This window comes from Gasterosteus aculeatus, chromosome 18 (genome assembly GCF_964276395.1).
Source record: "Gasterosteus aculeatus chromosome 18, fGasAcu3.hap1.1, whole genome shotgun sequence".
NCBI classification, from domain to species: Eukaryota; Metazoa; Chordata; class Actinopteri; order Perciformes; family Gasterosteidae; genus Gasterosteus; species Gasterosteus aculeatus.
The window spans coordinates 7208415-7234942 of record NC_135706.1 but is presented as its reverse complement, the minus strand read 5'-3'; the positions used below and the strand labels follow the sequence as shown (position 1 = coordinate 7234942).

General features: G+C 45.2%; 1 protein-coding gene across 1 annotated transcript in view; it reads left to right on the top strand.

Moving 5' to 3' along the window:
* Positions 1 to 26447, top strand: part of susd6 (sushi domain containing 6) — a 28150-nt gene extending 1703 nt beyond the window's left edge. The window contains exons 2-7 of the mRNA XM_040160030.2: positions 3641 to 3818; positions 20865 to 21059; positions 21521 to 21715; positions 21852 to 21990; positions 23082 to 23563; positions 24088 to 26447. Coding sequence (XP_040015964.1) covers positions 3683 to 3818; positions 20865 to 21059; positions 21521 to 21715; positions 21852 to 21990; positions 23082 to 23563; positions 24088 to 24113 — 1173 coding nt within the window. The 5' untranslated portion in view covers positions 3641 to 3682 and the 3' untranslated portion in view covers positions 24114 to 26447. The remainder of the gene's footprint in view (positions 1 to 3640; positions 3819 to 20864; positions 21060 to 21520; positions 21716 to 21851; positions 21991 to 23081; positions 23564 to 24087) is intronic.
* The last annotated feature ends 81 nt before the right edge of the window (positions 26448 to 26528 follow it).

The window sequence follows — 26528 nt, the reverse complement described above, 5'->3', positions numbered from 1 at the left end:
CATTCATCTACTTTTTGCCTTAGGATTGCAATAGGATTTATGCTGGCAACTTTTAAGTTATTTGACAATTGTAAAAATTTAGATGATTCTTTTTGAAGCGTCAATCACTCATTTGACTCGCATAGTTCAGAGGGACTTGTTTTGTTCTTACATATTGTACACACTCTGGCTTTCACAGAGGAAATAGCAGATATACCATGGGCAGCATTAATGGCTCTCCTTTAAATCATTTTGTGACTGCAGTAAGATTTCTATAACTCCCAGTCCAGCATTCAGAAGCCTTTTTTTTCTGCTCAGAGAAAACACCCTGTGAGTAAAGATAAGAACACTGTGTTTGGCTTCAATCCCATTCACAGCTTTCCCAACCTCTCCCCACTGTCAACATAACATGTGACAGTGTCCCTCTTGTTTCATCTCACTTCTTCCTTATTTCCCTTTTCTCCATCTTTCACTCTCTATCCGTCCCCCTTCTTGCGAAAGTACAGAGGGATGCTGGGCACTGTGGAGCTTAACACTACATTTTTCTTCAACAAAGGGTCCTTTCTGTGCTGCGATGCAGAGCCCCATCTCTGGGCTCCCTCCACAGGCCCAGGCGAGCTCCACCAGCAGCAGCAGCAGCATTGGGGTCTATCGGGTGGAAATCTCCTCCCGGCTGTTTCCTTGGCACACTGAGTGCTCTCTGTTCCCGGACACATGCCTGCGCTGCTGCTCTCCTTGGCTCCCTTTGCATTCCAGGAGCCTCGGGCAGCTGAAAAACTGCAGTAGCAGCCTGCTGGCTGGCTGGCTGTCTAACTGGTGTCTGAAGTGGAAGTTGCATAGTTTTTTCCCCAAGTGGAGGCCCTAACAGGCAGTATTTAGGCTATATAAACCTGCCATTTTGTGATGGAATGGGCCCAAACATGGCCCACGTAAATGACAAATAGCATTGCGATGTTTACCGATGTTACTCGTTCCCCCAACTAAAGATTATTTACACTATGCATTGTTGCTTTGAGTATGGTAATGTCTTCAATTTAGTTTTTTTAATTTAACAATTAAACAATTAAAACTCCAAGATAGTCAGTTTTCAAGCTTATAAAACAGAAAGAGTTGTCTTGTTTTTCTCTCTCTCTCTATATATGAAACTATTTCAACACACACCTTGTAACTGCAAATACAGCAATGGCACCACAGGCTGTAATTAGTGATCAGGTAAACCGATGTTGCATACCCCTCCTCCCGACCGGAAGCGTTTCTTTACGTGCTTCGAATCTTTTTTTTCTTGAAGTTCAAAAATAGCAACACCTTCTTTCATGTGCTCTGTCAAGCTCAACGTGGTTGGGAGGGTCTGACAGGAAACGCACAGCTAGTTCTAAAGTTGACATGCATACATGAAGTATTTTTGTGCTTTCGCTGTCAAACTCCATAATGTGTTTTTAATCAATTAAATGCACAAGCATACAGTCAGTGGATGAAAAGATCTGCAAAAATGATCTTCAGGCTCCGAGCTATCTTGTTCAAGCTAATTGGAATGCAGTATTTTATTGTACCTCTGCACGGAGTTAATGGCTTTGTCCTTTTCTAGGACGCTGTTGTGTGAAAGCAATTGGGCTAATTCTGCTTAAGTTTTCACTTTGCAAACATACCAGACGGTCAATACTCTGCCCTCAGCTCTCTCAGGGGGTCCGCGCTGAATTATAAATGCTATCCCAAGTGGTTATTTACATCTCAACAAGTACACAAAACTCGTGCGGTTGTTTGTCCTGGGTGGGACTCTTGTTTGTCCTCTACATTCATAAGACGTTCATCTGGCATATCAGCATGCGAGTTACCGCAGGGCCTCTCTGTAACCCAAACCTGAGCACAAGTGCTCTGATCCCAACGTGGGCGAAATGAGAAAGTGTCTACGGATCAAATGCCTGGCAGTGGTCCCATGCATGTGTTTTTTACCATCTGCTTCTTGGCTCAATGAAGAACCCAAACTGTCCTGCCAAATCTGACTCACGTCACTCTCTCCCAATGGCACAGGCCACATGCAGGTAGGCCTCAGAGAGATGGCAGGCAGAAGGGTTTTTCTTTAGTGAGTGTGCTGGGACACTTCTGCCAATTCAACGTATCGTAATATCAAACCTGGTGTAGGACCCGCAAATGTGCAGGTAGATGCAAATGAATGTGCGTGTGTGTTTACACTCACTTCCCCTCGTCGCTGGTGTTCTGGGTCATCGGAGGCAGTGGCCACGCAGCCAATCTGCAATCGAGTTCCCAGCTCCCTACGTGCAGCCGTGTCATCACTGTAGCCATTAGCTCCGCAGCCTTGAGTCAATGTAATGGGCCTTCTGCCCTCTCTTGAGGATATTCTGCCAGCCAGCACTCTCATTTCCCACCAACGCAGGTACTGCTACATCATCCCGATCTGTCTGTGGCAACAACAAAAAAAAATCAAGACCGTGCACCTGGTTGTCATTAATGTAATGATAATGTAAGTCTGATTGCAGGCTCAGGCAACAACAAACACTTTCAGGAGCTGTTCTTTGAGAGAGATTTGTGAAGAGGATGGAGGTGTGGATATCTCCTCCCTATTTTTCTCTGCACTGAATGCCGTATTTATTTATTTATTTTGCAGACATCTACAATAACCACTTACTAAGTAAAAACTTCAAGTGCAACAATAACATTTCAGCAGTAGCGAGTGCAGGGCAAGGAACAAAACGGCAGCGTATTATTTGGCTGATATTGTTGACTGAAATGGTCGCCGAAAGACACTTCATGAGTCGACATCGTATGTTGGCCTTATGAGCAGCCGGAAAAATGCCGGACATATTAATGAAAGTAGCACCCGGTGGAGTTGTCTTCAAATAAATGATCCATCACACTCCCTTCACTCTATTGCTTCTAACGGTGTGCAGCATATGGCTGAGTTGCATCACAGCCGAGCAGACGGCGGTAGGGCATCTGTTAATCATTCATCTGTAAATTACTCTACACTTTTTATTGAAACCCTTCAGTAACTACAATTGAGTGTTCCCTGCTGTAAACATGTTTAGTGCATATGCATTATTGAACTAATAATGACCAATAAGAAATACTGCCCAAATCCCAAGGGAGCCCTGGATTTATTTTACTTGTACAATGAAGCGATGGTAGTCACTGTCTTATTTTACGCTGACTCTCTCGCACACTTTTAGCCTCTTTACCCACAATGCTCCTATCTCATCAGCAGCAAGGATCTGTTTCCCTGTTACATCATCTACGGCAGAGGTTCATTTAGTTTGATCTCGTGGCTGAGGCAGGAGTGGGGATCCAGGGGAGATCAGAGGAACTCTCCTGCTGTTGATGCCATTAGTGGTATTTGAAGAAAAAAAAAATACTGGAAATTGCAGTTTGTCTGCCTGTTGGTGGTTTAAATCGAAGGCTGCTATTTAGAGAATCGAGGTGTGAGAATTTGTAATACCCGTGAACCAAGCGCTCCTTGATGACATGCAGTGAAGGGCTTTAAACTGTCACTCTCTGTCCCTTAGTTTATAGAGCTCTCTCACTCTATTCCCTCCTGTCTCTTTCTGTGTTGCTTTTGGTTACATAATCCTCGCTGAGCGTTGATAGTAATCCGCGTCCTTCCTCCCCGTCCCTCTACATCCCTTCCTCTTCCATGTGGCCTGGACAGGTAAAGCCGTAGAGGACTCTCGCTGGTTGCCGGAGGGAAAAGATGTGCAATGGAATGGTAGCGTTTCAGACGAGAGCCCCGTCCTCTTCCTCAATCTCCTCCTCCTCCCCGGCCCACAGGCTGGCTGCCTCCGCGCTATTCCTCCTCTTCACCCTGATCCCCAATGGTCACGCATCAGGTAAGACGCGGACACACAAATACACACACACACGTTTTTCTCTCCCTCTGTCTCCCATATGATACGTGTCGAGTAAAAGGTCTCTTGTGAGTGGTTTGAGTCCCCCCCCTCCGTTCTTGCAGGTAAGTTAGATTTAAATTGGCTTCCTAGGGTCTTTGAGGTGGCTCATCCTCAGAGCTGCAGCCGAGACGTCCAATCCCTCCCGCTCTGTGAATGCGTTCACTGCCCTAATGAGTCACAAACGAAACAGAATCTGCAGTCAGATTACTGTAGTGAAGTTTTAGTCAGCAATGACATTTAGTTTCCCCAGAGAATTTTTACCGTGGCTAACAAGTAGTGGTGCAGCGGATCATAAAACTCAAGGTTTGGATCGTATCACTGATCAGAGGCACAGATTGGATCACCGCAAAGGAAAAAAGGGAGTAAATATAACTTTTAGGGATCCTTGATACTAATTGCTGATCATTGATAACCTACACTGGCTTGTCAAGCAAGGCTTCAGACAAATATTTTTGTCACCGCCCAAAAGGTCATTTCAACTGCTCGGAGGTCGGTGTAAACCATCAATAATTCTAAATGTTAAATATTATACATTGTTGAAAGGCTGACGCACTCGTTTCAACTCATGGTTCTAAAAGTCTTGCGTGTGTTGCAGAGCAATTCACCGCCAGAACAACACGTGGAGTAACATGTTTTGTTGAAGACGACCTAGAGAGTCACGTCTTTGTGTGTGGAAGTCATTGGTTTGTTTATTTATTTATCATAGACTTTATTGCCCCGTGCATCGCCACTGCTGCTTTTCATCGCGGACACATTGGTCCCGTATTTTCTTCCACAACTTTGTGCACCTCTCGACCGGCAAACCGGCGTTTGCGGCGATCTCCCTCCGTGAATCCAACCCGCTTCTACAACCCGTAAATGACGTCTTGTAGAAGCGGTCATATTTACGCATTTCTTCCGACAAAAGTTCTTTAATCTGATCCGTTTTGTCGTAAACATTCTTCGTTTTAATAATGGCGGTATCGGGCTATGAAAGCGGAAATGTGAGACTCCGTAAAGGACGTAGTTAGCGGACCAATCGCAGCCTGGTGCGCTGCGGGAGGCTTGCAACGCAAAAAAAATGGGTCCTCACACGCAAGGACGCAAGGAGGTGTGAAAAGGCACGCAAGGTTACACGCAAGGGGGTCTTGCGTCTGCGTCGCTCTGAAAACGCAGAAGCATATACTAGGCTTAACTGTATAACCGGTCCGTAGACCGGTACAATTCATGTCTAATATATCTTTATTAATGTGAAAATATCTATTCCAGAAAATAGGATTCATTGAAGTTTCTCACAGAGGAACTTTTATGAGCTTACACGTGACCTTATCAGTAAAATTATATAACTTCGACCAACACTCCTTTTCACCGAACAGTGCCTTTGTTACCAGCTCTTCCCCTGCGGATTTAAACATGGAATCACTGTTTACAACATAAAACCGTCAGATGGATGTCCACATCCTAATTGGCAGATTTGACTGAATATTGGCGGATAACGATTGTCAGTAAATCTTTATTTCACACTGTGATGGTTACTGTAATTAGTCCACGGTTAACATGGAGCCAAATCTTGAGGTGGGCAGTGGTCTGTTACACCGCTACTAGCGAGCTTTATCTATTGCCCCACAAGCTTCTGCTTTTGATCTTCGATTATTATGGGTAACACAACCACCACGGGCCTTTTTTAGAGCGCGTGTGCCTTTGCTTCTTCTTTCTTCCTACAATACAATGTTAATGACGTACTCGTTGAACCCCTTCACGTGTGCCAGCTTTCCTTTCACTTCGGCTCTCCAATGTTCCCATCCCCCTCCCCCCACAAAAACACACATCGGCCTACACACACGCACGCACACACACTCTCCTCTCACATAGTCAGCTTGTGAAATGTGCCAGATGTCCTTGCCACAGAGGAGAGGCAGACTGCGTGTGTGTGAATAAGTAAATGTGTGCGAGGGTGTTTTAAGGCTTTGGGATGTTTTTAAAGCTTTAATTGATTAACTTTCCTTAATGGCTTGAATAAAGCAATGTGTGTGACAAACGGCAAAGGAAGGATTAGAGGTGCGTGAGAGATGGACGGATGAGCAGGGGGAGGGCAGTGCCGATCCCAACTGTTCTCTCTGTCCCTCGCTTATGTAACACACATGATTCAAGCGCAGCCCAGAGGGACGGATATCACGCTCACGTTCTGCGTTCAACACTCGCACACACACACACACATACTCCAGCCCACGTGCCCTGTGTACTGAATCAGCATGTGTAGCTGTGTGCGCATATTTGTGTCTTTCCTTGTCTGCTCCACATACTCTACATATTATATGTTATACGTATGATATTTACTAATTGATTGCACCCCCAAATCATGTGATGTCAAAAGACCAGCCCTGCATCCACCATGTCCATGACGGTTGGTGCTTAATGGGGACACATTCGTTTGCTTAAAATGTATCTTCAGTATCCACAATGCACATATGCCTTTAAGACTGGAAAAGTACAGGAAGTTCTCTAGGCTTCATCGCTAGGACTGTTTCCACTGGCATGTTTGAAAGGCCTGGACCCACTATGTCGTTAAATGGACAACTCCCCAAATCAAACCAACCTTTTGACTGTTCCTTATTAATGCCTGTACTATTTTTATGTTGTAATTAACCTAGATTTCAGTCCATTGCTCACTGGCTCTGAATACACATACCGACAAACCCTGGATCACAGGAGGGGGGAATATTCCTAACTTGTTGTTTAGGATTGACCTTATTTTGGATATATCTGATGAGGGAATTGTCAATTCAGCCACTGTAGTGGGAACCTAAATATTGAATCACACATCACAAGTTACTCGTATTGAGGAATGAAATATTTAGAATCACGAAAAAGAGGATTCAAATTTAAATGAAAGGTATTCAAATACCAAAACACTCAAGAAATGAATGTCAGTGATCACAAAATGGAAATATAAAATATAATCTATTATTAGACATATTACCATAAAGATGAGGTAGTTATTTTAATGCTTTAGACGCATTATGTTATTAGTTCTTCTGTTCGCTTCGCGTCCTCTCGCTCCTGCTTGGCATACATAATTCACATAGGTTGTTGACGTGGTCCAAGGGATGGAGATTGCTCTTGAAATTTTCATGAATATGAAATTGTATGACTGCTGACAGGCTTACTCCAGACTCATACAAATAGCAGCGTGATGTGTGAATAGAAATGACTACTACTAGAATATATACCGCGCAGCACTTGCATACGAGAGCTAAAGCAGAGAGTGGTGTGAAACATTATTTTTCCTTTTTATTTAATTTAATTCTTTTAGGTATTTGACCCTTTTAAAGCGATGGGAAATAAGATGGAGAGACGGGAGGATTGAGCGACTTTCCGCTCCAAATTCTTGTTCCTTCAACAAAGAAAGGAAGCGCTTTTAGCTTCCGCATTGGCGTTCCACAACAACAATTCCTTGTACCTGTTAATATGCTCACATAGGGAGAAGTCACAAAGCCTTTTGATGCCGTGATATTTTTAGAACAATCACAGTCCATGCTGTGCTTTTCTTCTTTTTATCTGTGTACATTTTAAACAATATTACCAATTAGCTGCCTAGCTAATGTAAATGGCTGCCTTGTTTTTACAAAAGTAGCAACATCCTCTGCTTTAAGGCAGGATGCCAGTGAACAAGCAAAGCAACAAAACGGCACTGTAGCTTTTCTGTATGCACAAAATAAATGGCATCTGTGTCGAGGGGTTTTAAAACATTAAAACACTTTTTCTGAGTCTATGTGGCATCCCACTGACGATGGCTGCATAAAGCTCAGTTCCTAATATGGTCCCAATTCCTTACAGTGAGCCTTTTGTGGTTTGTTTCATGGGGAGCAGACATAGACAGTGAGTCAGAACTGACACAGTGATAAAGATGGAAACTCTGAGCCCTAAAGGCTCTATTCACATGGATCACATGCCGTGTTTTCTGCTCTTTCCAGCGCTGTGTGTCAGTAGGCACGACGACACGGACCGGCGTTGTGGGTCCACTTAAGCAGATAAACGACGCCGTCTGAAAAGCCATTGTCTTCTGAAGTTTAGCTGAAGCTGTACAGGAAAGTGCCGGCGAGGGCCAGAAGACTCCCACAAACAGGCCCGCTGCGTTCTCTCTGTGGTGGTGACGTTTATTTATGTCAATGTGTGAGAACGGGAAATGGCTTTCCCCCGGCCTGGAAGAAAAGTAGAGTCATAGGGTAAAGTCGAGAGCAGGGGGAGGACAGCAAGAGACGGAGCGGAGAGCTGCCCTTCTTATTTCCTCAGGGATTTATGCTTGTTTTTTGACAATCGATTGGTGTCCATTCTCTGCTTGAGTTTAGTGCCCTTCTCTCACCGTTAGAAGGCCTCTCATGCCTTTTTGTTTTGGCAGCTCTTGCATCACGGCGTAGGACCGGCTCAAGGACATGAGGGTGTTTTCTCGCAAGTCAAGCACAAGGGAAAAGACTCAACAACCGCCCTTTTTTCTGTTTAATAGCAGAGTAGAATCCAGTGGCTAGGATAGCGTCACTGCGCTGACCACAGGAGGCAAAAGTCTGAGCCTTTGCCTACTTCAAGCATCTTCAAGCAAATGTAGAGTCTTAAAACGCGTCACTTTCTGTTGCCAAACAAAATGGTGTTTGTCTTGTGCACAAAGTTTGCTGTATCGGCCGTATATATAAACAGGGCAGCCCGAGGGAGGGAAACAATGGGTCCTGAGCAATTAACGGTTCCAAACGGTCCCCCCAAGTCCTGTTAGCGAGCCTTTCTCTTTCATTAGCTGTCTGTTTATCACTTGAGCCGTCCCTCTCTACTCTCGCCCCGTGCCATTTCACCTTTAACGGCTCGCCCGTCCAATCAAAGGGGAGGGGAAACTTTTAAAACGCTTCACCAGATAAAGAAACGCTCCTTCTAATGCTGCGCCTGTCCAAAGGCGACGCAGGGCCGTTTCATTTGCTTTTAACCAGTCGACCAGGCAGTTCGATCCCAGATGGCCGAGATTGGTTTTAGCTGCGCCTCGCGTTCCTCATAGTCTGGGATTCTCATTTTCTGTCTCATTTCATTTGATTTCTGGTGTTTGGTGGGACAATATTTGTCGTCTGGGAGAGATATTTTTGGTTGCGTTGGTCGTGCGTGCAGTGTCTGTCATCCAGTGACAGGCCGAGCATTGTAAAGGTTAATGAATGTCAAAGGAGGAAGTGGTGGCACTGGGAAAACCGCGCACACCAACAGTCAAGTCTGATTGCAAGCTGAGAAATGTGGAGCATTTATAACCACGTCGCTTTTTTGTCACGCTAACGCAGTGAACACAAGGATCAAAACCTACTTTAACGTCGTCGAAAACTTTTCTTTGGGCCTCTCCGCAGATTATTTTGAAGCAACATTAAAACTGAAGAGAGGCAGTTTTTTTTTTTAAATGTGTGTGGTTGTCTGAAGCAGCAGGCAATAATAATGATTTCCAAAGGGCCTCATCTGAGGTACCAGCCTGCTGAGTAGAGGACATCTCTGACTAATGAGCTGCTAAATATATCCCCCAGCCTCTCCTCTTTTCTGTTGGGGTCGCTTCTTTCATACGGCCTTTTATTCATTCTTTTCGTTTAGCTGTTTTTCTTCGTTCCTTCATTTTGATTTAGACTGTGTTTCTTCTTTCATTTTCTGAGTTTTGTATTTGCATCGACAGGTCTGCCTAGGACATACTCATGTTAATGTCTTTTCATTTTCATTAAAAAAAACTCTTCTGTCTCCCATATTGCTCATTTTATTCTTGTCTTTTTCCATGTCCTCTCTAGTGTTTGTTTTTTATTCCCACTGTAACCGTGTGGGCTGATTTCTTTCTTTTATTTTATTTTATTTTATTTTATTTTATTCAACAGTAGCAGCCTGTTCAAACAAATTCAACAGCTTACACATAAGACACCAAGCAACCTACACACATGCCGCACCACGTTTGAGGAGTCAGACTATGAGCACTATGAGGTTGTTGCGCAGTTCGGGCATGAAGGGTTTTGCCCCAACAGTATGAGGAAGGGAAGTTCATACTTTTTTTACTTTACTGCTTGAGGTTCAATCATCAGAACAGTTTTCTGTGGCTTTTTTAATTTCCCTTTTAATATCACAGGGAAATCGTAAAAAAGTAAGCTGACATAAGACGCAGAGCGACAGCCTAATAGATAAATGAGAATTTCTTCGCTAACCTTTTGTGAGGAATGAAGCTGCTCTTTTTTTTTAACAGCTTTCACATTAAAGCTTCGTGGCGTTTGGAAGAAACGGTACATTGTGGCTCACAGGAGCACCATGTTAACGCAGAAAATACGACTTCATCCTGGAACATTTCTTGTGGCTTGACAGTAAATACTGAAGTGCTCTGCTTCCTGCTCTGCTTTCTTTTATCTTCCTGCACCGTCATTAAGTTTGGCACAGCAACTCAGTCAAGTGCAGCAACTGTCATGTTTGGATCAACATGTCCCAGTTCGCGTGGTTCTGTTCTGCTAGAAATGCACATTGAAACACGAAGTGGAGACACACCGGAATATGCTTCAACACGCTGAGCTGTGATGAGACATTCACACCGCGGCGAACTGCATTACGCACAAGAACGTAATCCGTTGATTCAACTTTAGCTTCGGCGGAAGCTCTCATCTTTTGAGTTGAAGGCCGCAGTCCGTCTCAGGCAGCAAACCTCTTTATCGGACAGGCCTGCTGAGGGGAAGGGCTGGGCCGCACATGTGCTATCCTGCTGCATTTCCGTTTGTTGTTTTCATGAATGCGACGTCCAGCTGTTTCTCTTTAACTGTGTGCATTTCAGCAGGAAAGGCTTCATCTTCATCGCTGCCTGATTCGGAGTTAGCGTCGCACGGGCCCGCTGAGCAAAATATTTTTACTTTGGGATTATTGCGGGAAATAAGCTCCGTGGCAATCAAAAGTTTATGAAAAACCAACGAAGCTGTAAGGAACGAAATGCCTTCCTTAAAGGAGCTCACAAAGCGTGGCATCTCTAGTTTCTGCACCACCCAGGATGTAAACTTTAGTTTCTACTGTCCTTTTGTGACTTGTGAAACGTCCTATGATCATTCAGTATCTTCCTGTTTGTATTGTCTAGTCTCAATCCGAAGCCAGTCCATTAGATGCCGCGCTGCGATGTTTAGTGGCCGGTTGGCTGAGCTCCACTCTAATGCCCCTCTGTCCTTTATTACATCATCTGTAACGAGGCCTTTGCACGGGCTACACAGAGTCCATTTGGATAATTGTGTCAGGATTTACGAGAAGCGTGCTTGTCTGTCTTACCTATAATTATCTGTACAGATCTGTAGATTCCAAAAAGACGAGCTTTGAATGTGTATTCAATTTTGAAGTAATCACAATCGCACATCACAACCTATCGGAGTCCAAAGACATCTTAATCTGATCAGCCTTAATAATTAGTTTACAATGCAAAATGGGGAATGCTTAAGTATTTGGAAAGCGGCAATCTGCATATATTTATATATATTTTTAATTAACATACATTACGTGTTTTTTTTTTTGTCATAACAGTATTTCATATATTTTCTGTTGAAATGCTAATCCATTCAGCATTGTAAGTAACAGCCTTTTTTTGTTTTCACGCGTTCCCTTTAACAGCTTGCGTTTACATGTGTCAGATGGAGCCATTGTTTATAACGTAGATGGGCTTGAGTCACCTATTAGGTTATTTGTAGTTTCAATTCACAGTTTAAAATAGTGTTACGGCCCTTTTGTAGATTCCAGGACAGTAACATCAACGACAGGCGACAGTCAGGGTAAAAGGGGTCTTTCTGGTTTTTATTACACACAAAGATGGCTCCCAACAGGAGGGAGGGAGATGGTGGAAGATGGGACCTACAGGTTGTGCCAAACAAATGAAATGAATATAACAAAACAAGGCCTAGCTCACCACTGGCTCTTCATCCCAAACAAGCCAAACAAAATACCTTACCCGCTTCTCTAAAAAGGACTAAAGGAAAACGTTACACAGGAGGCAACAACCCCTACATCTGGTGCATCTATACAAAGGTATACCTACGTGCAAAAATGTACAGGGTACCCCAACTTACTAAGGTCCTCAACCTCCACCGTACAAAACTCCAGCTTTGCTAGCAGCCAGCTACAGCTCACGGACAGGAAGACTGGCCACCAGCCCGCAGCGCAGAACACCCCCCTTTCACTTCTCAGGAGTCCTTCTTTATGGACTGCCACCGGGACTGCTGATTGCTTTCCACCTGTGTTTGGAGTTGGCCAATCAGCGTAATCACCTGGAGAGAGAAACAATGAGCAGGAGGGAGAACGACAAGAACACATGCAGACCGTCCCTGTCTGGCATGTAACAATAGCTTGTGACAGATTTGTGGACTTCTAAGCTGCAACATTTATTTCTGTAGCTGTTCCTGACCTGCACATGGTGCTGTGCTTCCTTTCACACTTGCACAGTTCCAAGTCAGAGGAGTGGAGGTGATATTACTGTGCTCTGTGATGGTCATTGGGTGATAACCCATGAAGGAGGATGATGATGTAGTTGTATATCTGCATTTGCGTCCACAAACTGCTGTGTTGGAAGTCTAGCCGGCAATATAAACAATACTTGCTTCATACGCTTCCCTCCTTTTTGTGCTTTTTAAATTCCTCTTCCAGAATTGTTTTGATTATTTAAAGAAAAAAAGAAAAAGATTTGAGTTGACAGACTCAAAGCTGTGTCCATCTTGCTACAATCGTGCCCCAGGCAGGTAGGTGTCTAAATGTTTTCAGAAGAACCAACGCTGTCCTACCAGTCAGTGGGTTATGTCTACACCCAAGACGCGTTCATACGCTCATGTTGGTGTCCGTTAGGAGCAGCAGTTATAGTCAGAGCATTCAACAATCCAGGAAGGGATCAGGCTTTGAACTATATAGCCAGTACGATTTTTCAATGCCTGGATTGTCCCCAGGGCAACCTGAGCAAAAACGTTGGCACTCTTGCGGTTTCCGCAGTTGCCTTTAGCCAGTACCTCCTTTTGATTGGATACAATGGGGTGTGAGGAGATGTTGCTGTTTCAGGTCTTTCTCGTGTATATGAGGTGTCAGAAATCTGCAGTAGCATTTTAGCATCAGTTATTCTGTCAAGGTTCAGTCGGACAGCATTCCAGTGGCAACAGAGACTGCTTTGTTATATCACGGGAGATGTAATGCAAAGCGTGGGGCGGCATCTCTCCCCCCCGCTGCTGCTTAGTCTAAATCAACACAATCAAGGATCCCTTAATCCTGTTCTAAATCTTCCCGCTCTGTGCAATATGACTGCTCAGTTAAGTGTCTTCCCTCCCCAGGAAAGTACAGTATGTGCCGTGCTATCGCAGTGGTCCTGTGAGCAAGTGCGAGTGCGATCACTGCCTGCGCATTTGACGCCAGCTGCAGACTAAGCCAGGTCTTACTGCAGTTTTTGCAAATATCCACTCCATTACAACTCTCGACCGACTTAAACCGCCCTCCCCTCGCTGGGACTGCTGCTATATCAGCGTGCCAGCACTGCTAAGCGCTTTTTGGATTATCTCCCCGACTTTCACCTTCATCAGACTCGGCTCTTCCGCCTCCGCCGGCCGGCTGGCTTCGTCCTGGCTGCTGAAATACGATCAGCCAACAGTTGCGTTGTCAGTTTTTTCTTCTTTTTTTTAGGGTAGGGGTGTGTGTGCGCGTGTGTCTGAACACATGCACGTGCTTGTGGGAGGGGTCCCACACACTCTTTTGTTTTCCTCTGAAAGCTGAGAAGAAGGAATGTCTGCCTCCCAGCTGTCCTCAACAGTGAGGCTGATGGAGGAGAGAAGGGGGGGGCTCACTGTTCACCTTCACTAACACCCACCCATCTGTTACTCGAGAGAAGAGTGTGTATGTATGTGTGTGTGTGTTAGTGATTGTATATATAGGGTTCGAAAGGGGGTCACACAATAGTTAACCCCCCCCACCCCCTCCTCCACGGCCCACTTTGGCCTCTCATGCATATTTAACCCTTCAAATGTAAAGTTGTCCGTTGTCCTATTCGGAGGGACACTGCTTAAATCTGTGGCTGTGCCCCGTCCCTCAGCGAGCGGGGGGGGGACAGGGTGAGGATGTTTCTGTCTGTTTGGAGTCCTCCTTGACCCTGGGTGTATGCTGTGTACGCGCGTTTGTTGCAGCTGCATGAAGAGACGAGTGGACGCCTAACTTCTCTGGAAATGTTTTTTTGGAGGCCACAGCTGTCTGAGTCAGGTTTTCTGGCAAAGCTCTCGGTTTACTGTGGAAATGACTTTGTTCTCCACTGCTCTGTCCTCTTGAGAGAGAGAGAGAGAGAGAGAGACACACACACACGCTCTCTTTTAAAACAGATAGAATTTCAGTGAGCAACAGAAACCCGCTGTTTAAAAAAGGGCCGCTTGGGTCACTTCCAAACCCGCACTAAGCATGGTGGGTAAACTGTCCGCCTGTATCTTATGTGTACTCAGGCTATTGTATAAATGTGCCGGCAACTCCCTGTTCTTGATCCTTCTTCACCTACACCCCCCCCTATCCTGCTCATTTAGGTCCCTCCACCTGCCCCCAGAGGCCCTGGAGATGGGACAATGGCACTTTCTGATGGAAAAAAAGAAAAAATGGGTTTAATGCTTTGTGGTTTCAGCTTTGTTCTGCATTTCTACATTAATACATACACTTTTAAGTACACGTTTTATCGGCAATTTCTTCTTTTTTTTTTCCATTTTCTTTCCTCATGTCTATCAAATTCAGCTTCAGTTTTCTGCTTGAGTTGGTTACCGGCTGTTGTATAAGGACATATGAAAGCAGAAATGAGTTGGTGTGTGTGTGTGTGTGTGTGTGTGTGTGTGTGTCGGTGTGTGTGTGTGTGTGTGTGTCGGTGTGTGTCGGTGTCGGTGTTGCAGCATGACGACTTCTAGCTCGCTCAGTGTATAATATGACCCGGCTAGTATCGCTCACCCAGACATTAAGCGTCCTATGTTACGGCCCCGCGTCTCCCACCCAGAGTTGTCACTTCATACTGTGTGAAGTGTCTCTGTCTGAAGGCTCATCTGATCTTCTTATATGTGTGAAAGAATGACAACTAGTGCAGGAGGCTCCCTCTCATGCACAGTATCCAATTTTACAAACGTGTCATGACTCTCCTAATGATTTATGGTTTCAGTTGGACTGCAGCTAGATCCGAGTACGCCATCTCGATTTTCCAAACTTAAACTGACTTATTTTGTATCATCTATCAGACCAGATCTATACGCACCACTCTAGGAAACACTGTTAAACAAGATTCCTTTTTAAGATCAGATAAAGCCGGTTAATATATTGAAAAATAATAAGCAATTAAATAAATGTAGCAATTTGGGGCCTTTTTTGTATCTCTTTACTGTAAATTGGATATCTTTGCATTTGGAAATAGGATTAGAAGCTTAATACATAAGATATTTGGATCAATTCATCAACACTGGGACTGAATACTGAAAAACATGTTAATGCCTGTGTTACTCATGCACTGTACTGCCTCTGTATGCCGCTGAAAACTAATGCAGTTCAACACTCCTGAAGTAAATCCTGCCTCCCCTTTAGTTTTCTGTTTCTCTGTTTTACAGAGGAGTCCATTCCAATGATTGATAATGTGGAAGGTTTCAGTCTTTGGTGCTATTGAGCTGCATTTCGCAACACCGACCGTTGTTTCTATTTTGTTCTTCCCATTCATACCAGTTATTTTGTTCAAGATAAATAATCTGCAATGTCCATTATAAGTTCCAGAGGCCATGCTGATGTCATCAAATGTGTTACGACCGTTGTCGCATCTCACACAGTCTAAAAGTCTAACAGTCCAAGTATGGTCCTGGTTTTTGTTTGGCTACTGTACTTCCTGTATCGCGTGTCATTTCCTTCTCTCCTAATCGTCCCATTTCCTGTCCTCGACTACACTGTCCGCTGTCCAATAAAGGCAGAGAATAATCTCTGAAAGAAAAAGGAAAAACTGCCTTTTTTTAGCAACTGGTATCCACAGATGGAAGAAATGACTCGTGACCCCCTCCTGTTCTTTTGCCAGCCCTCTGTGAGCCCTGCTGCAATGTACTGCACTCTAATAACAACAGCTTGGCTAAAAAAATCCCAGGGATTAGCGGGAGAGACGGGAACGTTGAAAATAACAAAAACACCCTCGGCCAAAAAAATGGCCGCAACATCATGAGAAACAACAGAGGACCTGGGCAGAGGCTTACGGAGGAACAAAACATATTTACCAGGCCAAAGAGCGCATCATCATCCTCTTGGTCTTTATCTTTAATCCGACACACAACTCCCCCTTTAGCATACAGTCGTGCACCTACGCACACACACACACACACACACACAAATTCACCGGGTCTTGAGAACACAACCTCTTTTGTGGCCTATTGTCTATAGAGCATCAAAACAGCTGGCTGCAGAAGTCCTCAGTATCTGATCTGCTTAAGAACGCTCCCGGCTTGTAATAGAGGATAATTACAGTTTTAATTTGCCTTAGCAAAGTGGGCTAAAAGCCCCGTCTCACCCACCGCCCACCCGTGTTTTCCTCAATCCACCCTCTTGCTCCTAGCGGGCGATTGCCACCAGTAACAGATGGGGAAAGGGAGATTTCACAGCCAGGGACATTGGAGCAAAGATTGGGATTTCCACCTCCCCCCCGATAGCCTGAGTGTCCTCCGGCACCGCCTCAAGGGGCTGTATATTGGGATTAGCAATCCGGCCCAGTCCTCACACACTACATGACCTTTCAGCATTTAAGCTCTTTGATCATCTTACAGTGGTGTGCCGGGGAGATTTCTAATAGCATGACCTTTTTATATGTCCACTTTATTTAACTCTTTACATTGCAAGTGACCGATCTTAAGCACTTGAGTCTTCAGTGGATATTCAAAGCAAACATGGGATAATCACTGTCTTAGAAACACAAATCTACATCTGTTATTTTTGGATTCTTCTCTATGTTTTTTGCCTCACTCGCCTTTTTCCTCCGGCTTTCAAAAGGCGCTTGTGACTTTGTGTTTTCAGCAATCTCGTTCTCTCGGGCAAACTCTTACCATCGGACCAGTGGGAGAACAGCTTGTGTTTAACCGTGACTCATTCCCTTCCTCAAGAGCACAAAACATGGACGTTCCAAAATCCACTAAAAAAAAAAACGATTGTCGTTTGTTAGTTTTCTTCCACTCAGTCTTTCAAAGCCAACATTCAACCTGGTCCGAGAGGGCCGAGTGCTTCACTCGGCCCTCTCTAGATAGCGAAGCAGCATTCCTCCTCTCCTGTAACACGGTGTGCAGCGCGGCATGTTCCTCTGGCCGCTCCCTTGCTCAGAGAAGTGTTGGTCGACCTGCCACGACACGTCTCGTTGTGCCTTGTAATTGCTCGGGGCTGCGGAGCTCCACCATGCCAACGCCTTTTCTGCGCTCCCAACCAACTCTTTCTGCTGGTTGATCTGATGATGACTACCTCGTTGTGTCAGTATTTTTGTCTCTTTTTTTTTAGTTTTTGGATTCTCACTTACTCCCCTGATGTTTTTCTTTCCTGCTAATCTGCAGAAGTGTAGTTTCATGTTTTTATGCTCAATATATTTTTATCTGTTTCATAATGAGACAGCTCAAGTGTAATCCCAGAGGGGAGAGTGATTTTAAGTGCAATTTCTTTGCAGCAGGTAAAGGCTTGTAGCGGAATTTGTCGTCCAACTGCTGGTGCTTGTGTAACTTCAGTAGATCCACATGGCATTTGGAGAAAAAAAATACATTGTTGTGCGAAGCCTTTGTGTTAAATTCCCACGGTTGTAAATCAATGCATGATGTTTGGTGTGTAAAGACACCACTGTATAGCTGTTAATATACGAAATGAATGGAGGTACTTTGTATGCACGTGCCATTATTTAGTGCACAATCCTGCAGATAACAAAGCCATGCAAAAGCAGAAAAATGGATGCCGTTAACTCTTCTCCACAAAAGATCACACCAGCGGCTGATGGCTCGTAGCTATTGTCCTCAACTGGCCCCTAAGGGCCACCCCCCCCCCCTGCTGCTTCCCAACCGTGGGTCATCAATTAATCACCTCTAGCGCCTCTTAATTCCATCTCTTCCTCGGAGAGCTTTTAGCCGCCCTCAAACCGCCCCGGGAACAACTGCACAGGTCACGGTGTCCGATGGCGTCCCGGGACGTGGCTTGTGCAGCTTGTGTTTCTGCGTTGGTGTGTTTTGAGTGAGAAAAGACTAATACTGTGTTAACACACAGATCTTAAGCTTGTGTTTGACTCATTAAACCAGATTGCTCTTATCAGTATTAATAGTGGATCCGCTAACACAAGTCAGAACTAAATCAATCTTTGCTTTAATCAAAATAGTTGCTGTTTTTTTAATGGGTGAGTGGTTTGAATGACAACTGCTATTTTCATTCTGTATTTGAAGAGCTAGCTTGAGTTTAAATGATACGTTGATTAATTAACTTACTCAAGCAACAAAATATATTATGAATATTCAACAATAGCTTTAATGTTTCAGGGGGGGGTTTTTACTGACCAAACCTCTTTGGTACCAGCCTGAAATTTGACTATTTCCAGCTTACCTTGTGGCATTGTTAATTTTTCACTAGTTTCGTTTTATAGCTCAAACAGAAGGGGAGTTGTAGCCCTATAATTATATTGTGATCAAGAAAGAAAAATGTTTGAATATAAGCGACCTAATATCTTAAGTAATTGTAAGATAACTATTAGTTTTATAGTGTACCTGTAGTAAACCGTGTTTGCATGCCTTGAGCACACGCCAATAATGTCCCCACGCCAAATTCAGTAAAGCACTGTTGGGTGTCAGACCACTTGTTCCTCGGAGCGCCTTTGTGGGTGTCGAATGTGTCCGTGTGTTTGGATGAGTAGGCGCTCGCACATTTAAGTGTTTGCTTTTAATCTCGTGCTGCCAGCTTGCTTCCAGGAGATTAGAGGATGTTCGAGGCACTGCTGTGGAAATGGTCTGCCTTTCAAACTAAACACACACACAGGCAAAACAAAGTGTCTCTTTGCAATGTTTGCTGTGCTTGTTTACGTCAAGCAAGCGATAAGGCCCTGCAATAGACCACGGCTAATATGATTTTATGAATGAAGGCAAAGGATTAAATAATGAGCCGTGTGGTCATTAGTGTTGATGGAGTTATTTATGGTCTTTTATTGTGGGGACAAATTTGTTGTACTAGATGAGATAATCCGATAAATCTTCTCATGAAAGACATATATATTATACATTATATATATTCGTATAGCTGCTTAGTTGCTCGTAGTGTTGAAGGCCTTGTTTACACTTGCATCATCCGATCATGCCAGGACGCATTAATGGTAAAGTCTTTACACTCCAAGATCGGTTCTTTCTTGCATTGAGATCCGATTAGCAGGACCACATGCCGAGGGGGCTTGGCTCACATTGAGTGAGGATCTCCTGAGATTTGGACAGCATGTGGGCACAATCCGGACAAAGATGGAGCACAGCCGAGTCCTGTTAAGTTGCTGCTAATGACATCCCAACGTTCCCCAATTGTACTGCTTCAAAATAAAAGCTTTTAAATAACAAAATAGCCAAAGCCTTTAATTGTCAGCTTTTCTTCAATAAATCAAGTCTGTGGGGAGGAAGACTTTTCTAATGGAAGAAACAAAATGAACAAAGAGTTTCTAGGAATTGTTTTATGTTTATTCACCAATACATTGCCGCTCCTTTGTCCGCATAATATATCCGATCGCTATCGGATTGGCTGGTTTCTTTGAGTGGGGACACAATGCCGACCCAGCTGACTTCCAATCACGAAAGTCCCATTGAAAAGGAAACCGTAGCCGTGGCCTTTAGTATCGGAAACATTTCCACCGAAGTCTTTACATAACCACATCAGAGTAATACAATTGGCATGTCTGTGGGCCGTTCTCTAAGATCCGAATTACTGGACATTAAGCTTTCACGTCTCACTTCACACAGGTGTTATGTCAGTCCGGCTAGATTTAGATGCTCTAATCGCTCCAGCTTGCAGGTCGAAGTGTTTGGGTAGGTAGGTGTGTGTGGACAGTGTTTGGAGCTGAGGGAGTGCAGCATACATTTTGATAATACGTGCTGCACTCTGTCACGCGCGACACAAAGAGCTGGCGTGATGCAGCAACATCATCGATGACGCGTGGGAGGGTGGATCAAAGCTCAATTGTCTTTAGGTTTTCATGCCTCATACTGTGACTGGCCTAGAGCCTCGTGTCTGTCATTAGAGTGAAGGGAATGAAGCTCCTGTCCCACCGCCGGACGAATAGACCCTGAATTGGGATGAAGACACTTTAGTGAGCAGCATATAATGGAGAGAAATTGGATCTACTTCAAGCGCCGTGTGGCATTTCTACCCACTGATGGGGCTTCAGGTGTTTTCTGCATGGCGCAACATGGCTGTCTCCACCTTAGCTTGCCGTGTTGACACAGTGCTTCTCTCGTGCCGGTGTCAAATGCGGCCGAGTTTCAAGTAGCAATACTTCGAAGTTTTAATTACGAGCTTAACTTGACAGTGTTTCTCTGCTGTGAAGAAGGCCTTGACCCGGTGGCACAGACCAGCAGGCAGATTATATCGGCATGATGATAGAATTATTGTAATGGTGAAATCCTCATGGTTGTCTGTTAGACCGTGACAGAGCCTGTCGGAACAAGCATTGATGGCGATTCGTAAATATTAGCACATTATTTGTCAGAGAACCAGGCCACATGTGAGACAAATAGTCCTTGTTCCCCCAGCAGGCCTCTAAAGCATTTACACCCCGACTTAAATTGTCTCACATCCTGTGTGGCAGTTTCCAGCGCTACTTAGTTTACCTGCATGTTTCAATTACCTTGTGACCTCTTAATTAAATAATACATAATAATTAAAATGTGCTTCGGGATTGTGCTGCTGCTGGGTGATCATAACTCCAGCCTGTCCGGAGACTTTGAGCTCTCTCATAAGCCGGCTCATTCCTGTTCTCGTTCTCGTGGGTCCTGTTAGGCTGTGCGCGGCCCCCTGGCGTCCAGCACGGAGACTTGCTGAACCAGACCGAGGCTAACCGTGGCTCCTTTCCCCCGGGCACCCTGCTGACTTATGGCTGCGAGTCTGGCTACACCGCAGATGGAACCACCAGCATCATTTGTACCAGCTCCGGGGCCTGGTCCCATCAACCCCCACGCTGCATCAGGATCAGCGGTGAGTCAGTCTGAGAGACGCAGCCACATGGTACAAAGCTTCCAACAACCTCATTTTGTATACTTTCTGTTTCTCAATGCATTATTAATCCATTATTATGGTCTGTTTTGCAGTTTTTTAAAAGATCATTATTTGCCAAGTGTCCTCGCATGCAGGCCTAATTCGTCGGCGTGTCGAAAACATTTATTTTAAGTAGAATAATTAATTAGCATTGCTTTTTTCTATTGAAAAATGTCAAGGTTAAGTTCATAGAATGATGGACAAAAATACTGAAATGCGGCGTCAGTTCAATGTCTCATCGTATTATCGTTGCACCAGTAGCGAGGATCGTCCTTGAGATTTAGCAGGGAACGCTGGGATGCCTCGTGCAATTTGAGCATTGAAACCGCAGGAACCAAACCTCACCGCGGGTAGAAATAACGCGGGCTCATTCAACCCTCTACTGCCTCGTCTCTCCTCAGTGTGTTCACCCCCCACTGAGCCGGAGAACGGCGGCTACCGCTGTCACCCGTCTCCCTGCCCCAGCCTCACCCAGAAGACCGTCATCGAGTACTTCTGCGACGAGGGTTACGCTCTGAAGGGAGACTACAAGTTCCTCACCTGCCAGAATGGCGAGTGGGACGGCCCCATGCAGATCAGCTGCCGACTCACGCAAGGTCAGACCCCCCGGCTGGCTTTCACCTTTAGCGGATCACGTATGCCCACGAATGCAAAGCGTCATGCAGGAAATGGAAAGTTAAGACACGTGAACACGCTTTTCACTTCCTCCCTGTGTCTTCCTGTGGCGGTCAGACAAGGAGCCGAGCTCTCCGCTGGGTATACCCGCTCTGTCCATCGTGGCGTCCACAGCCAGTTCTGTGGCCCTCATCCTGCTGTTGGTGGTGCTGTTTGTTCTTGTGCAGCCAAAGCTCAAGTCATTCCATCACAACAGGTAAGACACACACACACACACACACACAAACACACACTGGTATCACTGGGTTCTCACCCCCAATATTTAGCAAGCATCCCCATATCTGTATCAAGACTGTCAAGTTTTGTTAGAATATCATGCATTCATTTTAGAATTTAAGCCTGATATGATAACTGTGGACCCATTTGCGGTTTTGAGTGCTTAGTTCTGTCATGTCACTTTTTGATTTGTAGCCATGCCAAATCCTATTTATAGTCACACTAACGTCATGTTTAGCATGGCTTTACATAACTGTTTACTTACACTTGTGTTCCTGCAGTTTCTGCATAAAATACAGGTATTAAAAGGCCCACTTAGACCACTGCTTTGTGTAATATAGAACCGTCTTCGGAGAATGAGACAGATGAAAGAAATGGTGGACGATATCCTGCCTCTTTATTCTTCTTCCTTCAAATGTCCTTCACTTGACTCCATTTTGAATCATTTCGTAGGGTAGCTGACACGTGACATAAATACAATATTATGTTAATGACAAAATAACCCCTTTGTTCTTTGCCGTAGATTGATTGCCCCGTTTGACCTTGAGCCATCAACGCAAATTTAGCTTTCTGTGCATTTTTCTATCCCACTCACCGGACTGAGGAGGGGGATAATATTGAAACAGATGTTTTGTTTGTTGCCAGAAATGCTTGAAATCCGTGTTTGTCTTTACTCAGAACAGTTTCTGGTGTAAAACCACCTCACAGTACTTAACAAAGTGATACAGCAGGTTAAGACTTTCCCTCCTTCTGTGGACACACCTGTTGTTCAGCTGTGGGCGAAACTAGTGACATAAAATGCCTGGCAACGGGTTATACAAGTTAGCATTTCTTAAATACTTGAGAAATGACGCAGGAGGAGTTTATCCCATTACCGTCGGTAACCGCCTCGGTGATTTAAAAAAATGGATTAAAATAAACGATGACTAGTCTAATGCTCATTGGCAATCCTGCTGATTGTGTTGTGGGCTGCGTAGCTCAGCGGTGACGCGCGTGGACCAAATCGGGCTGAGCCTGCCGTCGTGGTCCACCTGTCTCACACCTTCTCTCCGTCTCTCTCCGACCAATCAGGAGGGAGCAGGGGGTCTCGGGCCAGTCCAGCTCCATCATGGTGGAGGGCGTCCAGGTGGCGCTGCCCTCTTACGAAGAAGCCGTGTACGGAAGCGGCGGACCCGGTGACGATTCGGGTGTTCCTCCTTCTCCTTCTCCTCCTCCTCCTCCAGCTCCCCCGGAGACCCGCGTACCGATCGTGCTCTCTGAGGGTCTCCCTCAGGGCGCCTCGGGGGGCCAAAGCGCCAGCAGAGCCCGCCTCAGCAGAGACTTGGACTTCTGTCTCCCGTCCACGTCCTCCTTGACGTCCTTCTCCTCCCGCCGTCACGCAGAGACGGTGCTAGATCATCAGGCCCCCTGTTCTTCCTCCTCCTCATCATCATCGTGGGCTCGAGAGCACCCCGGGGGTGCATGCGCAGGCCCCCTTCCTCTCCGTAGAGACTCCGGGAGCAGCGACCAGCACAGTGTGCTTTCCATCACCTCTACAGATGACTTTTCTGATGGTGAGAGAAAACGTGTATTGCACACGATGTCTTTGTTACAAAGAGAAAGACAGATACCAATATTACTATTTGACAAATCAGCAGTATTTTCTTTCTACACAAATACAAAATGTACACCATATTGGGACAGATTCTTTAACATAATTATTACCAAACTGTTCTAAACAGAAGTATTATCTTAGGAAAAAAGGTTGAAATATAAACAATGTTCCTGCTTCCAAATGCAGTTTGCAAATATCTGACGATTCACACAATACTTAAAGTAAGCAGCCTTTCAGAGTGGTTTCATTGGTTGACATAATCAATACATTTTCAATTGAAATGCATTCCCAGCGTTATTTACTGTGTGGAGTCGGGAGTTGCTTTAGAGACATTCAGACTACCTTTCGGTATTTGCAATATTGTTACAAATTGTGAACGTGCTTAATACTCATCGACTAAGATCTCAATCGGAGGATGTGACGCCTACGCGGCCGTGTGTTGGTTGGACAGCTGATGACCCGTGTGTCCGCTTCTCCCTGCAGATATTCCCCTGCTGAAGGAAGCATGAAGCGTCCCAGCCTGCAATCGACATCCGACGGCGGAGGCCTATTTTCTCCATCTCCCAAACGCTGACCAGGACTGACTGATGCTGTCCACAATCTGACCCCCCCTCCCCATTCCCACTCAGCCGCCAGCAGAGAAAAGACTTGAACTATTCCCTTCATCACCCATGCAACCTCTCCTACCATTACTGCCCGCGCAGAGCAAAGCCAACAACCGACACCAGCGGATGAAAAGACTGAGACGATCTGGACAAACATAAGTGGTGCCAGCTCAACATAAACCCTGTAGATCCGATGTATATGTGCAACGTGCATACCGAGTCACAGATGTGTACTTTAGGCCATGTCAGCGGCCTACCGTGGCCTCCTCCCAGGTGCAGGTCTCTAGGAAAACATTGCTCGAGGAGGCTTCATCGGAGGAGGCCACAGCGACCGAGACAGGTCAAACAACAGAAGCTAAAAACGAATAATGAACAACCCGCTCCCGACGCCGCGGCGCTCAGAATCGTCTTCCCGCTGTACTTGAAAACTTGTGAGTGACGGCTGGGTGCTTGGTGAATGCTGCATGTTTTTTTTTTTTTGTTATTGCTGCACGGTGGCACTCTAAGAAGCATGAAGCCTCCTCTGCCCCCGTCCCCCCCTCTCTCTTTCTCTCCCTCTCGCTCTCTCTGTCTCTCTGTCGTTCTCTCTGCGTTTCTCTCTCCAGCTTTCGGAGCATCAGGGCGGCGTCCCGCATTTGGATCGGTGGGATTGAGAAGCACTTCCCGGGAGCTAAAAGCAGGGTACAGCGATTTACCAAGTACCATATCGCAACGGTGAGGAGACCCCCTCCACCCCTTTCTGTTGCCGGCGGTCTGGAAGGGGCTCCTCCTGTTGCGTGAGTGGGGTTGATTGGTGCTTTGGTTCCCGGGCCGCGCTGTGCATCTTACTTGAACGAGGAGGAGGAGACGTCATTTCACATTGGGTCTGAAAGCCGAGGAGACGCTCCTCTTTCAATGTGCCGAGTGGGCTTTACTCTAGGGTTGTGCGTGTCGAGTGTTCTTCCCTGTATTTATTGGTGTGTTGCTGGGTTTGCTTTGAGTTGCTGTGTGTGCGTGTGCGTGCGTGCGTGCGTCATTGTGGTTCAGCCAGGCAGGAGAGGACATGTCCTCATATTGGAGGCCTCGATAGAGCCGCTTCCTGAATTTGCCGCTCTTCAGAGCAGACACTTCACAATTTCCCCTGTCTTTCACCAAAGGAAAATGTCCCTCCCTGCAATGACCAGCGTCACTTCAGGCAACAACTCGTCTACACAATGTGTGTATTATTCATCTGCTCTCAAGCTAGAATATTTACCATTTTCTGCTGAACGGCTGGAAAAAGCAAAGTCCCTTTAGAAGAACCGGCTCCCGTCCACCTCCCCACCGGACAGAAGACTCTACACTTTAGTGCGTTATGGGCACAACTGCAACTGGTTGCAGTGAAAGGCTTTGGTGTTGTTTCATAGCGCTGCAGCCCCTTCCCCCCTCCCCACACCCGCCACGTACACTCGCTCACCCTCCTCACGCCAAGTGCAAATTTGAGAGAGAATCGTGACATGTTGTCTCTGTTTTTCATCTCCAGTTGAGAAGCTTTGGTAGTTGAGCTGGTAACCCTGGAAAAGGCATGGCTCCGAAGTCCTGTATCCGAGAACTTCAGCAAAAACCCAACCCAGAACAACGTTCACCTTTTATTCTGATTTGATTTGGCAATTGTGGTTGTCTGTCATTGTCTGCTCCGTTATTAATGCAAACAGAATGTTGCCTTAGAGTTGTACATTTTCTTTTTTTTTGTATAAACTTAAGCCTCCTTGTTGGTTGCTTTACGATATTGCAACAGATTCTGTTTTCCCAATGGCCTTAATCTGTTCTTTTCTATTCTATGCATACAACTGTCTTTGTGTATTTATCAGTTTACTTTAGTTGTGGACACGACTAAACGAATGTCCATTCTTCTCTGTCCTCCCTTAGCTTTTACAGCTACTGTGATGGTGATGATGAACCTATAAGCACCTATATTTCAATATTCTGTTGCTACTACTTTGCTTCAAGGCATCACAATATTATGGGATTGAAAAGAAAAGAAACTTAATTAACTTTGCATTCAGAAGCACTGTTGTACGGTGTTGCGTCCCTGAAAATTACAGGTAAAAAAGTACACATCTTGATTCTTGGTTTCAAATGCTTTCAGCATTACGTTTTTTTCTCTCTGTACATGGCAGTGGGTGTGAAGATAGTAATTTAATATTTGTATAAAGTTTAATTTAATTTTACAGTGTGTGTACATAACTTTCTAATTAAAGCTTTCTTTTGAATGTGGAAGATGACGTGTCATTTATTCAAGCCAATGTCAGGATATTGTCCTATGCTGAGTCACTTTGGAAAATATGTATGAAATTAACA